Consider the following 18278-nt stretch of genomic DNA (forward strand, 5'->3'; position numbering starts at 1 on the left):
GTCACAGTTTAAGCCCAAGCAAGTGCCTCAAAAACAAAAACTCTCAGAAGGAATAAAAGGATCCAAAGACACTATAACGTACTGTCTACAATGTAGAGCTTTCAACCAAAAATTACTAGACATATAAGGAAAAAAATGTGACCTATACTAAGGAACAAAATCAGTCAATAGAAACTGACTCCAAATGGGTGCAAATGTTGGATTTAGCAAAGACTTTAAAGAAGCTATTATAAACATATTCAAAGAACTAAGGGAAAATATTCTAAGGAACAAGTGAATAAACTGACAATTTCAAAAGAGGAAAGAAGAATATAAAAGAACCAGTTTGATTATAAGGAGGCAGGAAGAATTTTTGAGAGTAATGGAACTTTTCTGTATCATGATTGTGGTGGCAGTTAACTTCCTCTATGCCTTTTTCAAACTTTAAAGAAAGAGTAACATTTATTTTATGTAAATTAAAAAATAAAAGAATCAAATGAAAATTCTAAAGTTGAAATGAAGATTTCACCAGATGGGCTCATTAGTAGATTTGAGACAGCAGAAGGCAAAATCAGAATCAGTAAACTTGAAGATATATCACTAGAAATTATTCAGTCCAAAGAACAAAAAAAATTATTAAAAAAATAGAATCTCAAGATCTGTGGAGCAGTTAGGCATTCCAGTATAGTGTAATTAGAATTTAGAAAGGGGGGGAAGAGCCAAAAGAAATCTGGAGAAATGTCTTTAAAATTACCAAATTCGGTGGAAAACATTAGTTTACACATACAAAAAGCTCAACAGACCACAGGAAGGATACCAAGACAACCAGCCAAATCAGAATTAAACTGCTGAAAAATAAAGGCAAAAAGAAAAATCTTCAAAGCAGCAAGGAAAAAAATGACACATCATGTATCAAAGAATAAGAGTACTGTTGGCTGAATTTTCAACACACACACACACACACACACAAACTGAGGTCAGGAAATACTGAAATGACACACAGTCAAAATACTAAAAGAAAGCAACCTGTCAACCAAGAATTCTACATTCAGTGAAACTTTAATAATGGCAAAATGAAGACATTTCCAGATAAACAAAAAATGTTACCAACAGAACTGATCTATAAGAAATACTAAAGAAAATCTTTCCTGCTGAACAAATAATACCAGATGATAACTCAAATCCACAAGACAACAGAAAAATTTTAAACTATTTGGGTAAATATAAAGGATTTAAATATCTATAATTTAAAAAATATTTCCTTCTAATTTCTTCAAAAGACTTCTTAAAGCAAAAACAGTAACACTATACTGTCAAATTTATGACAAATACAAACGTAACATACATGACTAAAAGAACAAAACAGCACAAGGTGGTTCAGGAGGGCAAAAAATGGAGCTATGCTAGTGCAAGTTTCTATAATTTGTGAGAGAAAAAAAAAGCAGTATCAACATAAGGTGAGTTATAAGAAGATAAATATATTGTAATCCCTATAGCAACATCACACACACACACACACACACACACACACACAGAACTACAACTAAAAAATAAACAGGGGAATGAAAATGGTCTATTAAGGACTTCCCTGGTGGTGCAGTGGTTAAGAATCCACCTGTCAATGCAGGGGACATGGGTTTGAGCCCTGGTCTGGGAAGATCCCACATGCCACGGAGCAACTAAGCCCACGTGCCACAACTATTGAGCCTGTGCTCTAGAGCATGTGAGCCACAACTACTGAGCCCATGTGCCACAACTACTGAAGCCCGCATGCTTAGAGCCCACGCGCCACAACAAGAGAAGCCACCGCAATGAGAAGCCTGCACACTGCAAGAAAGAGTGGACCCTGCTCTCCGCAACCAGAGAAAAGCCTGCGTGCAGCAACGAAGACCCAATGCAGCTAAATACATAAATAAATAAATTTAAAAGTCTATTAAAAAATATTCTTGTAACAAAATAACAGGGACCAAAAAAGAGATTAAACAAATAGAAAACAAATAGCAAAATGGCAAATACAAATCAAACCAAATCAGTAATTATAAAGATTTAGGAATGGAATAATTTTCCAATCAGAAACTGTCAGACTAGATAAAACTAATTGTACGTTGTCTAAAAGAGATTCACTTTCAATTCAAAAATAAATAAATAGGTTGAAAACAAAAGGATGGGAAAAAAGTTTTAAGCATAAGAGAGTTGTAGTAGCTATATTAAATCAGACAATAGAGATTTCAAGATAACAAATATTAGAAATTAGGTATATTTCAAAATTGCAAAAGGATCAATACAGCAAGAAAATATAACAATTATAAATGTATATGTACCTAACAACAGAGCCCCACAAAACATGAACCAAAACTAGCAAAAATGAAAGACAAAACAGACAAATTAACAATTACAGCTAGAGATTTCAACACCCCTCCCACAATGATTAATAAGACAAGTAGACAGGACTTCCCTGATGGAGCAGTGGTTAAGAATCCACCTGCCAATGCAAGGGACACGGGTTTGATCCCTGGTCCAGGAAGATCCCACATGCCGTGGAGCAAATAAGCCCATGCACCACAACTACTGGGCCTGTGCTCTAGAGCCCGCGAGCCACAAGTACCGAGCCCATGTGTTGCAACTACTGAAGCCCGTGTGCCTAGAGCCCATGCTCCTCAACAAGAGAAGCCACCACAGTAAGAAGCCTGCCCACCGCAACAAAGAGTAGCCCTCACTCGCCGCAACTAGAGAAAGCCTGCATGGAGCAACAAAGACCCAGCACAGCCAAAAATAAATTTTAAAAAATAATAATTAACAAATAAATAAAATTCAAGTCATATTTTAAAAATATATTTTAAAAAAAGACAAGTAGACAAAGAAAATCAGTAAATATCAATGAACTTGACAACTGACATCTACAGATACCCCATCCAACAACAGAACACACATTCATTTCAAGAACACATTAATCAAACATCAGAATAGACTATATACTGGGCTTCAAAACAAGCTGCAATAATTTTATAAGGATGGAAATCATACAGAGTATATTTTCCAACCATAATGGAACTAAATTAGAAATAAATAACAAAAAGAAATATCAGAAATCTCCCCAAATATTTGGGAATTAAATAACATATTTGTAAATAAACTATGTGTCAAAAAGTCCAAAGAGAAATTAGAAAATAACTTGAATTGAATGAAAATGAAAACACAAAATATCAAAATTTGTGGGACACAGCTTCATGCTTAGAGGACAAATTATATGCAGGTAATCCTCATTTTGCAAGATTTCAACAAGCATGAAATTTAGTTACCACAGTTTAGTTAAATAACACCAGTCTGCCAACAACATAGTTCACACTTTAATGACCACAGTATGTCTAACAGCATAAAGTACAAACTTCACTGCTAGCTCTTCGGTCCATAAATCACTAAATAAATAACAGATATGCATCATGATCAGTACCCAATCATTTCACTTCTTTCAAAGTCTGTTGGTGATTATTAACTTCACATCTGTTGTCCAATATATATACAGACAGCAAAGTGTATAGTTTGTTTCCTCCTTGTATCCCACTGATAAACCCATGTGACATTATCCAAATTATCCTAATCATCCAAAAATGCATAACTGAAAAAGAGGGAATTGACCAACAAAGATGTAAATGCAGCAAAGAAACAACATATAACAACACTGGATGTGATTAGAAAATAGCTGACCATGTTGGCATTGCCACTATTTATGAGACTTTAGATATGCAGCCAGAGGAACTTAGTGAAGGCAAACTTATCAACATAAATTTCTGGGTTGTGATGGAAAGGATAAAAATATTTCAAAGAAAGTGATGCCTAAATTTTCACATTACCTTCGACATATTTCACAACACTGAAAGCACAAAGGAGAAAATGTTGGAAGCTGACCCAACCTTAGAAAGTAATATGACAATTCACTAAGGCACAGAGAACATGTTAACTCCTTATCATAAGTTATACAATTATAAGAAGGCAAGCACTGTTCAAACCACTCTACATAGAGTTTTTGGAAAGAAATTAAAGACATTTTCAATGCTTCCAATGTTTTAAATTGCAGGGTAGTAAATAAATATTAGTTTTACTACATTTCATCTCTATAAACAGTTATAACCAACAGCAAGATAACATTTTTTTTCAATTTTTTTTTTGATGTGGACCATGTTTTTTTAAGTCTTTACTGAATTTGTTACAATACTGCTTCTGTTTTATGTCTTGGTTTTTTGGCCACAAGGCATGTGGGATCTTAGCTCCCCAACCAGGGATCAAACCTGCACCCCCTGCATTGGAAGGCAAAGTCTTAACCACTAGACCACCAGGGAAGTCCCCAAGATAACTTTTAATGTTTTGACGAAAAATGTTTAAAGGTCAAAATCAATTACAATTTTTCCCGTCGATTATAAAAATTACTTGGCAAAGTTCTGGCTTCCATGGTAATTTTTATGGCCCCTCACTACCATACAAAGTGAGGACTATCTATATTTAAATGTTCATACTAGAAAACATAAAGGTTTCAAATTAATGATCTAAGCTTCTACCTTAAGAAGCTAGAAAAAGAGCAAATTAAACCTAAAATAAACAGAAGACAGGAAACAATAAAGATCAGAGTGGAAATCAGTAGAAGATAGACAAACAATAAAGAAAAATAAATGAAATCAAAACCTGATTATTTGAAAAAAAATTAATGAAATTGTTATGTTTTAGCTAGTGATGAGGAAAGAAGAAAACAAAGTATCAGTGTCAGGAATGAAAGACAGAACATCTCTAGAGATCCTACAGACATAAAAGAACAAAAAGGGAATATTATGAAAAAAATTTATACCAATAAATATGACAATTTAGATGAACTGGAAAAATTCCTTGGAAAAAAAAACAACCTACCAAAACTAACTCAAGAAAAAGTAAATAATTTACATAGATCCACATCAAGGAAAGAAACTTAATAAATAAAAATCTTCCCACAAAGAAATGTCCATATTTAGACTGGTAAATTCTATCACTGTAATAAACCATAATCATGAATATAACAGCTTTTCTCAGTCTGTGAGTCCTTCTAGCAAATCAGCAGAACTGAAGGTGGTCTTGCAGACCCTCAACACAACTAGCAAACCAAATCTAGCAACACATAAAAAGAATTATACACCATCACCAAGTGGAACTTATCCAGAAATATAAGGTTGGTTTGCTGTCCAAAAATGTATTAATTAAAATTCATTAACACATCACATAAATAGATCATTTCAACAGATGCAGAAAGAACATTTGTCAAAATGCAACACATTTTCATGATAAAAACACTCACCAAACTAGGAATAGAAAGGAACTTCCACAAACTGGCAAAGGGCATGGCAACCTAAACTTAATGGTAAAAGACTGGATTTTTCCCATAAGATCAGGAACAAGACAAGGATGTCCACTCTCCATTCTATTCAACATTGTACTAGAGGTTCTAGCCAGGGTAGTTAACCAAGAAAAGAAATAAAAAGCATCCAAAAAAGGGGATATTTAAAACGATCTCTATTTACAGATGACAAATTCATTTATATGGAAAATCCTAAAGAATTAGCTAAAAACTATTAGAACTAGTAAACTTTGTGAGTTTGCAGGATCCCAGACCAATATTCAAAAATAAATTGCATTTCTATGCACTTGCAATGGACAATCCAAAAATAAAGTTAATGAAATAATTTCATTTACAATAGTATCAAACAGAATAAAATACTAAGAAGTATGTTTAACAAAGATGTACACAACTTATACTCTGAAAACTATAAAACATTGCTGAAAGAAGTTAAAGAGGATCTAAATAAATGGAAAAACATTTCATGTTCCAAGTATCAGAAGACTTAATACTGTTAACATGGCAATACTCCTCAAATCGATCTACAAATTCAACCAATCCCTATCAGAATCTGAAGAGGTTTATTTGTGGAAACTGATACTCTGATTCTAAAATTCATATGGACCCAGAAGAGCCAAAACAATGCTGAAAAAGAAAAACAATGTTGGAAGAATGATACTTCCCAATTTCAAAACTTACCACAAACAACAGTAATCAAGAGAATGTGATATTGGCTTTAGAACAGATATATAGATGAACAGAATAGTATAGACAGTCCAGAAATAAACCCTTTCATTTATGGCCAATTGATTTTTGGCAAGAGTACCAAGACCATTCAATGGGAAAAGGAAAGTCTTTTCAATAAATGGTGCTGGAACAACTGGATTACCACAGGCAAAAGAATGAAGTTGGACCCTTACCCCACACCATAGGCAAAAATTAACTCAAAATGTCAGATCAAAGACCTAAATGTGAGAGCTAAAAGTACAAAACTCTTAGGAAAAAAACATAGGGGAAAATCTTCACAACATTGGATTTGGCAATGGATTTTTGGATACGACACCAAAGCACAAACAACAACATAAAAATAGATAAACTATACTTCATCAAAATTAAAAACTCTTGGCAGGGCTTCCCTGGTGGCGCAGTGGTTGAGAGTTCGCCTGCCGATACAGGGGACACGGGTTCGTGCCCCGGGCCGGGAGGATCCCACATGCCGCGGAGCGGCTGGCCCCATGAGCCATGGACGTTGAGCCTGCGCGTCTGGAGCCTGTGCTCCACAACGGGAGAGTCCACAACAGTGAGAGGCCCACGTATAGCAAAAAAAAAAAAAAAAAAAAAAACTCTTGGGACTTCCGTGGTGGCACAGTGGTTAAGAATCTGCCTGCCAATGCAGGGGACATAGGTTCGATCCCTGGTCTGGGAAGATCTCACATGCTGCACGGAAACTAAGCCCATGCACCACAACTACTGAGCCCACGTGCCACAACCACTGAGTCCACATGCTGCAACTACTGAAGCCTGGGCACCTAGAACCTGTGCTCCGCAACGAGAGAAGACACCGCAATGAGAAGCCTGCGCACCGCAACCAAGAGTAGACCCCGCTCGCCACAACTAGAGAAAGCTCGCGCTCAGCAATGAAGACCCAATGCAGCCAAAAATTTTTAAAAATTTAAAAAAGAGTTAAAAACTCTTGTGCTTCAATGACACAATCAAGAGAGTAAAAAGAAAACATGGGAGGAAGTATGTGCAAATCATTTATCTGATAAGAGATTTATATCAAATAAGAATTCTATACAAAGAATTATATCTATATAACAAACTTAACATGAAAGTTCTATATAGGAACTTTATATAAAGAGCTCTTATAATTCAATAATAAAAAACAAATAACTCAATTCAAAAATGGATGGGGGGCAAGGTAGGGATAGGTGATTAAGAGATACAAACTACTATGTATAAAATAAATAAACAACAAGGTTATATTGTATAGCACAGGAAAATATAGCCATTATTTTGTAATAACTTTAAATGGAGTATAATCTATTAAAATGTTGAATCGCTATGTTGTACACTTGAAACTAAGATAATATTGTAAGTTAACTATACTTCAAAAAAAAGGACAAGTGATCTGAATAGATATTTCTCCAAAGAACATACATAAATGGCCAATAAGCACATGAAAAAATGTTCAACCTAATTAGTCTTCAGGGACCGTTTTGGTTCAACATAGAGTTGCTGTATTACCCAGCAATTCTACTCCTAGGTACACACCAAAGGAAAAGAAAAAGATATGTCTATACAAAAACTTATATATGAATGTTAACAGTAGCATTATTCATGTAGCCAAAAGACGGAAACAAGCCAAATATCCAACAACTAATGAATGGATTAACAAAATGTAGTATATCAATACAATGTAATATTATTCAGCCAAAAAACGAATGAAGTACTGATACATGCTAAAATGTGGATGAACCTTGAAAACATTATGAAAGAAGTCAGTCACAAAAGACCACATATTATATGAATACATTTATATGAAATATCAAGAATAAGGTAAATCAATACAGACAGAAAGCAGATTAGTGATTGCTTAGGGCTGGGGAGATGGGAAGAAGGGGTGTGATAGCTGAAGGGTATAGGGTTTCTTTTGGAGGTGATAAAATTGTCTTAAAATTGACTGTGGTGACAGTTGCACACATCTGTGAATATCCTAAAAACCACTGCTGACTTTGAATGGGTGAACTGTATGGCATATGAGTTATATCTCAAAGCTGCTTAAAAAAAAAAATAACAGAAAATTTCAGGGTACAGCTAGTGAAACATAGCTGTAGTCACAATGTGTAACCAACTTTATATTCCACTATTCCCCAATAAATATCTTTTATTAAAGTCAAGTAAGCCTAGAAAATCTCTATCAGAAAAGCCATGTTGATTTCTAACTCCAAGGATTTGTACATGTCCTTTCCTAGAGCTTGCCCTCACCTTCCTCCTTCTGCCTAAGCCACACTTCACATATGCTTCACAGTAGCTGGTTCATGCTTTGAAAAATGCCTTCTTAAATTATGCCACATCTCTTTAGACTATAATTTTCACTGAACCCCTGAAGCAGTAACTATATTGGACATGCAATTTTGTATAGCTGTAAATCTTGATATCTTGTCTTTCTATGTATAACCTATGTTCCTGAAAAGCATTTGCCTTCTATTGTCTTTGAATCTCTTTTAGAAAGGTACTAAAGATATGATTGTTGAGTGGATCAATAAGAAATTTCTCTTCTGTACATGGCTCACTACTACTGAATTAACTAGTTGTTGAATACCTACTACAAGCACAGCACAGGAGCAAGAAGGAATAGGAGTTATCAATCTGGGTGGAAATGTAAGTCTTAGTTGTCAACCAATTAAAAACAAAAACAAACTGATATTTCACTTCCTTTGTCTTCCATCTGCCAGATTTTCACCTGGATAGATCCAATTTGATACGTCTCTCTTCATGATCCATGGCTCTTCTCCTTGTTCCAACTTAGATATGACACCTGGTTTGGAAACTGGATACCCTATGATAAAAAAAAAAATTGAGGAATTGAGTTGACTACACTGAAGAAAGAAGAAAAGGTACAGTTTTAGGAGCCCTACAATGAAGTTGTCCAGCTGGCCCTCAGCACAGTAATGACCTTCCACTGGAGAGAAGAAAGAGAGCAAAAAGTCACAGGTAGGTCAAGAACCCACCCAACTCAATCAAATTCCAGTGAGAGGCACTGGATTGGCTAACTCTGAGTTATGTTGGGAAGCCATCCTTACCCACTGAGACCAGGTGGCTGTAGTTCTCCAGCATTACATCCCTGTACAGGGTCCTCTGAGCAGGGTCCAGTTGCTGCCACTCCTCCTGGGTGAAATCTATAGCCACATCCTCGAATGACACTGGACCCTGTAATAGCATGCTCCTGTTCAATCTGAATTGATCATTCTCAACATTTTTACCATAGTAAACAAAACTACATTCCCAGTTCTACATTATGCCTATTGAGAAAAATGATGTAAAGATCTATCTTCAGCAAAAAGAGTCAAACACAGCAAGAGAACAGGAAAGCAAAAGAGACCTAATCACAAATGGAAATTTAATCAAGGCAGCATCCACTTCAAGTAAGTGGGTTATTAAACAAATGGTACATGAGAATGCAAATCATGTATATGATATCCTCTAACTTTCCACTGTGTCTTCTCGAAATTTATATATAATATATATATATGAACTATAGTTTAATAGTGGTTTTATGTGGTTTCAAAATATATAATCTGCATATTACATAGTAACTCTTTTCAAGTCTTTATCTTTCGTTCTCTCTACATTTTCCCTAATCCTAATTTTTGACTTTCCACTCTTTTCTATTTCATTGTATGGAAATCAAGTACAAAGTAAGCAAGCAACTCACCTGAAACTTGGTCATCTTCTGCTTCTCTTCCAAACAGGAAAAGGTCTGAGGAATCAGGACTAGGAGATAGAATGGAGCCTCCCGGAGCCAGAACTGACATTCACCAGTCTAGAAACACTACCACCAAAAGTCACGTGGATAACAGGCCACCCTGTAGAAGAAGGTCATTTGCTCCTTACGGAAGAGTCCTTACCGAACCACCACGTGAGGGGAGCCCTCTTGTGATTATAATATGATCACATAGAACTTAGACAAGGTGTATTTTTAATTGGATGAATGCTGATATGTTTTCTGTTGACTTACTAACACCTTATTGTTCTCCTTTGGACCAGCAATTATTTGTTGTTCTATATGCAGAACTACCATAAGACAATAATCATGGATATATATGTAAAGATTTAACTGAAGATGGAGCAGATCCCTGGCAATAAGAATGGGAATGATGAAGTAGAAAACTGCTTCTGTTTAGGGAATATGCATTCCCATATTCCCTAAACAGAAGCAGCCAGTAAAATCCTAAGAGCTCTTTCATATTTTCCCCTAACTTGGCAAATTCTCTTGCCAAGTCAGTATTCATGGATTAAAATTGTTGATTTTGTTAATTTTAAGATGTTTTCTGTTTAAATTTTTATTGCTAATTTTTAATAGTGCAGTTGTCTATATTTAAAAAAATAGTTATAGGTTGTATAAAAGTAGTCTGTTAAACATGAACATACCACAATGCAGCAAGATAGTTACCTGGTAATCTTCTCAGTCCCAGGATGGGTCATGCAGACATGGGTTGAACTCATTTAGAGGAAGTGAGTGCTCTCATGATAGGAAGACTGTTTCATATAGGGTATCCCAGGCTTTGTCAAAATAAATCTGGAAGAAAACAATCAAACAGTCATGCTCATCTCTGAACGCCCAGCTCTGCAACAAGTAAACAGCAGGCATTTAATAAATGTTTGTTGAACAGAATGTAGAAGGACTGCAATAAACTGAGGAAGAGGCAGGGCTGAAATCAAATCTTACATGAGAAAGAGAAAAAGCAGCCCTTCCTATCTGAGAACTGGCCTGGCACTCATAACTCTCCTATTTAACACGAACAATTACAAGAATCACTTACATCAGACAGGCCACTCCCCGACCAGGATAGATCAAGACAAAAACAACACCTCTCTTAAATCATACCTGAACACAGACAAAACATCAATATTCTCCAATTCACAAAATACCAAACATCCCCCTCTCCCAACTAACATGAAGGATTGCTGCTTTTTTACCTATCACAGCTTTAGCTTCAATCTAGTCATTCTTCTCTCTAGATAAGATTTATTAAACTTTCCACTCACTGAATTACCCCACTTCCTGACAACATCCAATTCAGAGCAAGGCCCGTTCCCTACACCCTCCTCAAAATCACCTAACACGAGGCCAAATCCTACAAGTGTTTTCTAACACCCTCTTATCGAGACACCCTTAAGGCTCTCCACTGTGTACGTGTTCCTAACTAAATGCAATAGCAATGAACCCAACTTATTCAACTACAGGGTGTTCCTGGTAGTTTTTGGCTCGACGGAATTGACAGTAATAATCCTGTCCCTTTAGATTTGTTTGGTCTTACATTCAAAGGATGTTTTCTTCTGTGATGATATGAATGATGGAAAGAGATGATGGCTTGAAAAAACATCTGAGGAGGGGCTTCAACTTGAGAGCAGCCTCTGACCTACACAGACTGTAAAGTGAGGCATTTCCCAGTAAACTGGGACTAACCTTTATCAGCTCTGGGCCCCATTAATAACCTCTAAAAATCACTGAATCACCAGGTGCAGAAATCAGAAATCTCAAAGAGCACCTCCACCCCCACTCCCATCACAGCACTGGCCATATAGGTCCACAAATCACTGGCCACACGGATACCCCATCAGCACACAGGCCGGCCGGCCCTGACCCACAAATAACACAGTTCTCCCTATGACTGATCCACATACATACCCAACACTCATCCTAGAGGCTCCCCACCACTGACCCCATAGACCTTCAATTACTGACCCTCATGGGCCGCCGTCCCAATAACAATTTCAGTCTTCCTCAGGTCTCAACCCATAAATCCCCCTTCTGACCCCCAGCTCGATTATCAGGTCCCAAAACGCCTGCCACAGCTTATCCCAGTACGGATGTCACATTCATAGCGGCGAACTCTCCCGCTTCCTATCTGGATGAGCAAAGCACGAGGCCCCCGGGCCTGCGCTGTTCCGTACCGGGCACTTTTGCCCGCTCCACACCCTGGGCGGCTTTGTTCAGGAGGCAATATGGCCGCCCCCATGCGCTGTGTCTCAGTGGGAGCCGCCATCTTGAAAGGCCGGCCAGTTCCGTACAAGCAGAGGAATTCGGTTTATTCGGAACCTGAGGCTGGGCTGTACCACCGCGGCAGCGAGGGTAGGGGGAAAAGATGACAAAAAGGAGAATTATACAAATGCGTAAGGTAGAAGCTATTGCAGACTTTACAGGATTGGGGAAGAATCTGCAGTAGGACAGTACTTTACTGAAAGACTGTAACTGGTGTAAGAGGAATTTGGAATGGTGCAATCCTTTCGTAGGAGAGTCTACTGAAAAGGTCTGGTAAATGGTCCAGGAGATTCCAGTGTGGGAGAGGGGCAAAAGTGATGGAAGACTTGGGCAGCAGAGAGGGGCATGAACAGTTACTTATGCTAATTATTATAGGAAATCCTCCTAGGGGAAATTACAATTATGGTAATAAATCGCAGGGGGCGATTGACGAAAAAAGAAAAATTGATGGATAAACAACAAGATCCTACTGCATAGCACAGGGAACTATATTCAATATCCTGTAATAAGCCATAATGGAAAAGAATAGGAAAAAGAGTATGTATGTGTATATATATATGCATAACTGAATCACTTTGCTGCTTTGCTGTAAGGCACAAACTAACACAGTATTACTTCAATAAAATTTTTCTTAAAAAAAAGAAAATTGAGACAGGGAAGAGGAGACTGAAACACAAAATAAAGGAGAGCCTAAGGAAAAGAGAAAGGAAGCCTAAGGGACAAAAAGACCTAAGGCATAAGAACAGAGAATAGAGACTAGAGGACAAAAGGGGGGAGAATGAGGGACTGAGAGTGAGAGACTGAGGACAGAGGCAAAGGAGAATGAAGGAGAAGGGAGGATTGACAGACAGAAAAAAAGCAGAAATGAAAGGAGAAGACTGAGGTGGAGTGACCCACCATAAAGTTTTGCCTGGAACTGCCCAAGGAAATCCCTCCCAGGGACTTCAAAAGTCCTGCTTTGGGAGGATGGCTGGGGAAAGTTGGAGAATAAGTACAAAACCCAAAAGGTGGCCCCAAAAGTAAAGGTATAAGCAACACTGTTATGCTCTCAAGTGGATAAGGCAAAAGATTTTATGCCTTTCCTGGTCTTTACTATTGCTTTTTTTTCCCTTGGCTGTCTATGCTGGCAGCCATGATTTGCAGTTTACAAAAATGGTTTATCCACTGTTGCATCACTCTGGAGTGATACAATTTAAGTGTACAATTTAAATGCATTGCAATCATAAGCTTTAATAATTAGTCTATGGCCTTATCTGTGGATTAACTGTTGTGCTTTGTACTGATATAGTACTAGTTTAATTTCTAACAGTGTGACTATTTTGACCATGTTTTCTAAGAGTTCAGATAATGAAAACGAGAACATTTTTAATACCAATGACAGCATGACCCAGACGTCACCAAAAAAGACTCTTATTTTAATAACAGATGTAAAGACATATCCACATCTAGATTAGGGAAGTAAATAACTAAAACAGTGCAAACTGCAAAAGATGAAAAAAAGAATTTGGGATTGGGCATGGTGGAGGAGGGGAATAAAAGCACATATGGAGAATTAAATTTAAAAGTCAAGGATGAGACAGACAAATACTTCTAAGTAAATAAAAGGGTTTTTTTGTTTGTTTTTGGTCCCTCAAAAAGACACCAATGCTGAGTTGAAAATTGTAGCCGTTGAATTCGACTGGACAGATCACTCCTAAAGGGAATCTAGGCAGCAGAAAAGAAACCTGTCAACTGGCCCAAAGTGCCCCCGACATTAGGTGTACCTCTCACCTGGTTGAGGTTGCCTACTGGGTGTTTAAAAACCAAAATATAGAGGACAAAAAGGCCTGGAGGCAAGCTCACCTACTGGTTGTTGCCCCTCAGTGTCAACCAGACGGCCTGGGAATTTGAACTAACTACCCATGGAGATTCTCGACCTGGTGAGTGATCCCCAGACTCCACCAAGGTATAGCAAGTCAAGGAAACTAGTACCCAATCAGTGCACCATATGTAAACAAGAGGGACACTAGAAGAGACAATGCCCTCAGCGCCCCCCAAGGTGGATGGAAATGGCAGAACCCGGCCACAACCCTCGAAGGCAGATGGTCCAAATAGATGAAGAATAATGGGGCCAGGGGCTCCTAAGCCAGCTCTCCAATTGACCCCCGAGGAGCCCCGTCTGAGACTGGACATTGGGGAAAAGTCTGTTGAATTCTTAGTCAACACTGGTGCCACTTTCTCAGTTCTGAACACCAGATCAGGCACTCAGTCATAAGAGTTGTAAAATTATGGGAGTATCAGGGAAGGCCCAAGAATGGGCATTCATAGAGCCATTAAAATGCAAATTGGACAAACACGTCATCCATTCCTTCCTACACATTCCCAAATGTCCTATATCCCTGATAGGAAGGGATATCTTACATAAATTGGGAGTTACTATCCACCTAATGGGAGACAAACTGGAGATTGGCATTCCCCTAGACAGGGGGCACAAGATGGTAATGTTAATGGCTGAGGACAAACCTCCCTGGACAGATCTAAACAATTAGAACAAACAGCTAAGGGATGGTCTCCTTGCCTACAGGCAGTAGTAGCTACTGCAACCCTGCTAAAGGAGGTTGAGAAGTTAATGTTCAGACAGCCAATCACCATATGAACTCCACACCAGTTTCAAGCATTAGTAAGCTCTAAGGGAACAGAATGCTATCCCCCGGGGCAATTCAAGTCCAGGCTACACTTTTGGACACCTTAGTGGTTACTATGAAAAGCTGTCATACACTGGGAATTCCCTGGTGGTCCAGTGGTTAGCAGTCAGCACTTTCACTGGGGCGTGGTGCAGCCAAAAACAACAAAACAAGATAAAACAAAAAACCTGTCACCTGTCGTACATTAAATCCTGCCATCTTACTACCTACAGAAACAGGGCCCTTAGAACATGAGTGTATAGAAACAACAGACACAGTCTATCCCAGTTACACCGACCTAGGAATCAAGCCTCTCCCAAACGCTGAAGAGGAGTAGTTTTATGAGGGAGGGAAAAAGCCTGGTGGGATATGCAATAACCTCCCAGACCCAAGTCATAGAATGAAGAGGCCTACCCCCAGGGACTTCAGCCCAAAAGGCGAAACTGATGGCCCTCACCCAAGCCTTAGAGCTCAGGACAGGGAAGGCCTTAAATATTTACACAGATTCCTGGTATGCATATGCCACCCTACACAAGACACAGGGCTATCTGAAGGGAAAGAGTTATGCTTACTGCAGAGAATAAACAGGTAGTACATGGCTTAAGCATATTGAAACTCTCAGAAGCAGTACAGATTCCAAAAAAGGTGGCAATGATTCATTGCTGGGGTCACCAAAAGGAGGATGCAGAGGATAATGGGAAACAACACGGTGGATGCAACCGCCAAAAAGGTGACCCTAGAACCAGTAACTTGGCAACTACCCTTCATACTTTGAAGGTCAGATCCATCCAATTATTCCCCAATCTACACAGAAGAAATATTAGACAAAATCCCAAAATGGGGTTTCAATAGGGATTTGGGGAGTCATGGGTGGCTAGTTAATGCCCCAAACTGTAGCTTGCCAAGCCATCAGGGAGGACCATTAAGGATCTCACTATGGGAGGGAAGTCCTAGATAATTAGCTGGTTGAGATCATAGTGACCCCAAGCACGAAAAACATAATTGGTTGGGTAGTTGAGACCTGCCCCATTGGTGCAATAAATAACCCCAACACCAGAGCCCCCAGAGGCCCCCAGATAAGACCCATTCAAACCAGAGGGACAGACCCTGGAGAACACTGGCAGATAGATTTCACTGTCACACTGAGAGTACGGGACAATTTCAGATATAAGCATTCCCCACTAGAACTGAAAGGGCAGTTGAAGTAACTAAGGCATTACTAAAAGAAATAATCCCCAGGTTTGGGCTCCCAGGATCCCTACAAAATGATAATGATCCAGCATTTGTGTCTCAAGTGACGAAGGGGATAGTGAGTGCCCTGGGCATAAAATGGACCTTACACTCAGCCTGTCAAGAAAACTGGATTCAGGTTCTTCTGGCTGCTATGCTCTACATGTGGTTAGTCCCCAGTGGGGATAAATTAAACTTAAATGCATCTGAACTCATGAATGGTAGATCCATTCCCCAAGCCCAAGAAGGGACACCTTAACCCCGCCTTGGAATGAAACAACTCAAGCTCTCCAGGTAGGAGAAACCATGAAAGCTCTCACAGAATACAGTAACCACGAGTGGCCTGCACACACTGACCTGGCCCTACATCCCTTCCAGCCAGGAGAGTGGGCGTACCTAAAAACATGGAAAACAGGCAGCCCACGAGATCAACTCACTCCTAAGTGGAACGGACCGTGCTTCGTGATCCTAACCACCCATTCTGCCCTGAAGTTGCAGGGGATCACTCCGTGGGTACATCACACTCCAATGAAGAGGGCTCCTGAGCCCCAACCTCTGGAGAAATAACCCAAGACAACAGACACCATCCCCCACCCCCACCCCCCCCACTCCACACTACTCTTGTGAACCTCTCTCCAACCTAAAACTCCTTTTCCAAAAAAAGGCAAAAGATAAGTAATTGTATATGCCAAGCAATAGGGATTTCAGGATAACTGGATTGCCCTAGATTATCTGTTGGCTGACCAGGGAGGGGGTATGTGCATGTCAATACAACATGTTGCTTTTACATCAGTGCAAGTGGCCTGATTGAAGAAAGTGTAGACAGGCTACTAGAAAAACCAACTTGGCTAACAGAAGCCAGCCAGCCTAATCTGGCCAAACAAATTTTGGAGCAGGGTAAAACAAGCCCTCCCCAGCATCCTTGGTTTCTACGTTTCCTGGGTCCCTTAAGAGCCATTGTCCTCTTGCTGATATTTGGGCCATGTAGTTTAAATTGTCTGGTGTCCTTTGTCTCCAAAAGATTAGAATCTATAAAACTTCAAATGGTGGTCGCTCAGGGATATGAAGTCAGGGCTGAGGCCAGTCAACAATCAAACATATCTCAAGGCAGCAGAGGAGAAGTTGTGCTCCTCCACCTGGGGTTATTTATGACAACACCCAAACTCGGCAGGAAGCAGCTGCAGAAGACAGAGCCTCACCCCTCAGCACCCGTCAAGAATGAGGGGCAGGTCAAAAGAAAGAGGGGGGATTTGCCACTTTGCCAAAGGCCACTAGGGTCCCCTGGGGAAAATAAGATGGAATCTAAGTGATAAGGTCTAACCTCTTCTTTTGTGCTTAGTCTAGTTTCACTGGCCTGTTAGAGGGCCGTGTGCAGAGGCCTTGCACCTAACCCATCGCATTAGCGCTCCCAGAGCAGAAGCGCTGTGCGCTGTGCTGGACACCCCAACTTGGCCTGAGGTGAGCAGAAGCCTGCGCAGGACATTCAATTCAAGATGGCGGTGGCAGCAGCAGGTCGTGTGCTGACGCTGTACCCGGCACTTCAGTCTGAGGTGCGTGAGCACCACGCCTGCCCCTCACCCAGGAGATCTCCACCCCGCCCGCCACTGATAAGAACCCTGTAAAGTAGCCCCGCTAATGGGCTTTCCGGGAGAACGTGTGCTCTAGAGCACCAGTTTGCACCTCTCCATTCTTTGACCACAGAATAAAGCTTTCTTTTGCTTCTGAAGTAGACCCTTCTTGGGGCCCGACTCCAAAGGGTCGGGAACACACCTTCTTAAATTGAACTCCCCTGAGGAGGAAATCTGTCTCCAAGCTTTTTCAAATTTTTCTCTTTAAATATTACCCAGACGAGTTAGCTATTGGTCATCATATTTGTGTAATCAATATAAATTTATGTGTGTGTTCTTCAGAATTATCCCACTCAGTTAGTACTAACTTCAACCACTGTTAGCTTCAATTTGCAGGCATTTTAATAAAATCTGTAAGATGTATTTCCCATTTTGTCGTAACTTCATACTCACAGGCCCACAACGAAAAGCCTTGGGCTCAAACTCAAATTCCAGAGTTAAGTCCTCAAATTTCTAGTGAAAGCCGTTCCTGCCAGGAGAGTTCTTAAAACGGAGTAGGTACGGACGCCACCGCAAGATTCCTGGCACAGTGCGCCTGTGCGTCATCGCCCAGTGCACCTTCTGCCGGGAAGGGAGTTGGGGACCGGGGCGGGAAACGCAGCGCTGGAATCAGGTGGAACGCGCCGGGACGACACCTCACGCCCGCCGGGACG

The 18278-nt window shown here is 39.8% G+C and overlaps 1 protein-coding gene across 6 annotated transcripts in view; it reads right to left on the minus strand.

Annotated features, from left to right (window-relative positions):
• The window catches only part of ZNF300 (zinc finger protein 300), a 56025-nt gene that overhangs the window by 3206 nt on the left and 34541 nt on the right, over positions 1-18278 (minus strand). For 2 of the 6 annotated variants that reach the window (XM_081231628.1, XM_081231626.1), the window contains exons 2-5: positions 10512-10637; positions 9774-9924; positions 9142-9268; positions 8802-8897 (exon numbers count right to left, since the gene is read on the minus strand). In XM_081231628.1, coding sequence (XP_081087754.1) covers positions 8802-8897; positions 9142-9268; positions 9774-9788 — 238 coding nt within the window. In that variant the 5' untranslated portion in view covers positions 9789-9924; positions 10512-10637. Of the gene's footprint in view, positions 1-8801; positions 8898-9141; positions 9269-9773; positions 9925-10511; positions 10638-11379; positions 11458-11807; positions 11990-18018; positions 18102-18278 lie in introns of those variants that run through there. The other 4 variants (XM_081231627.1, XM_081231630.1, XM_081231625.1 and 1 more) reach the window with 4 other exon arrangements.

This window comes from Mesoplodon bidens, assembly GCF_964165515.1.
Source record: "Mesoplodon bidens genome assembly, chromosome: 4".
In the NCBI taxonomy this organism is placed as follows: domain Eukaryota; kingdom Metazoa; phylum Chordata; class Mammalia; order Artiodactyla; family Ziphiidae; genus Mesoplodon; species Mesoplodon bidens.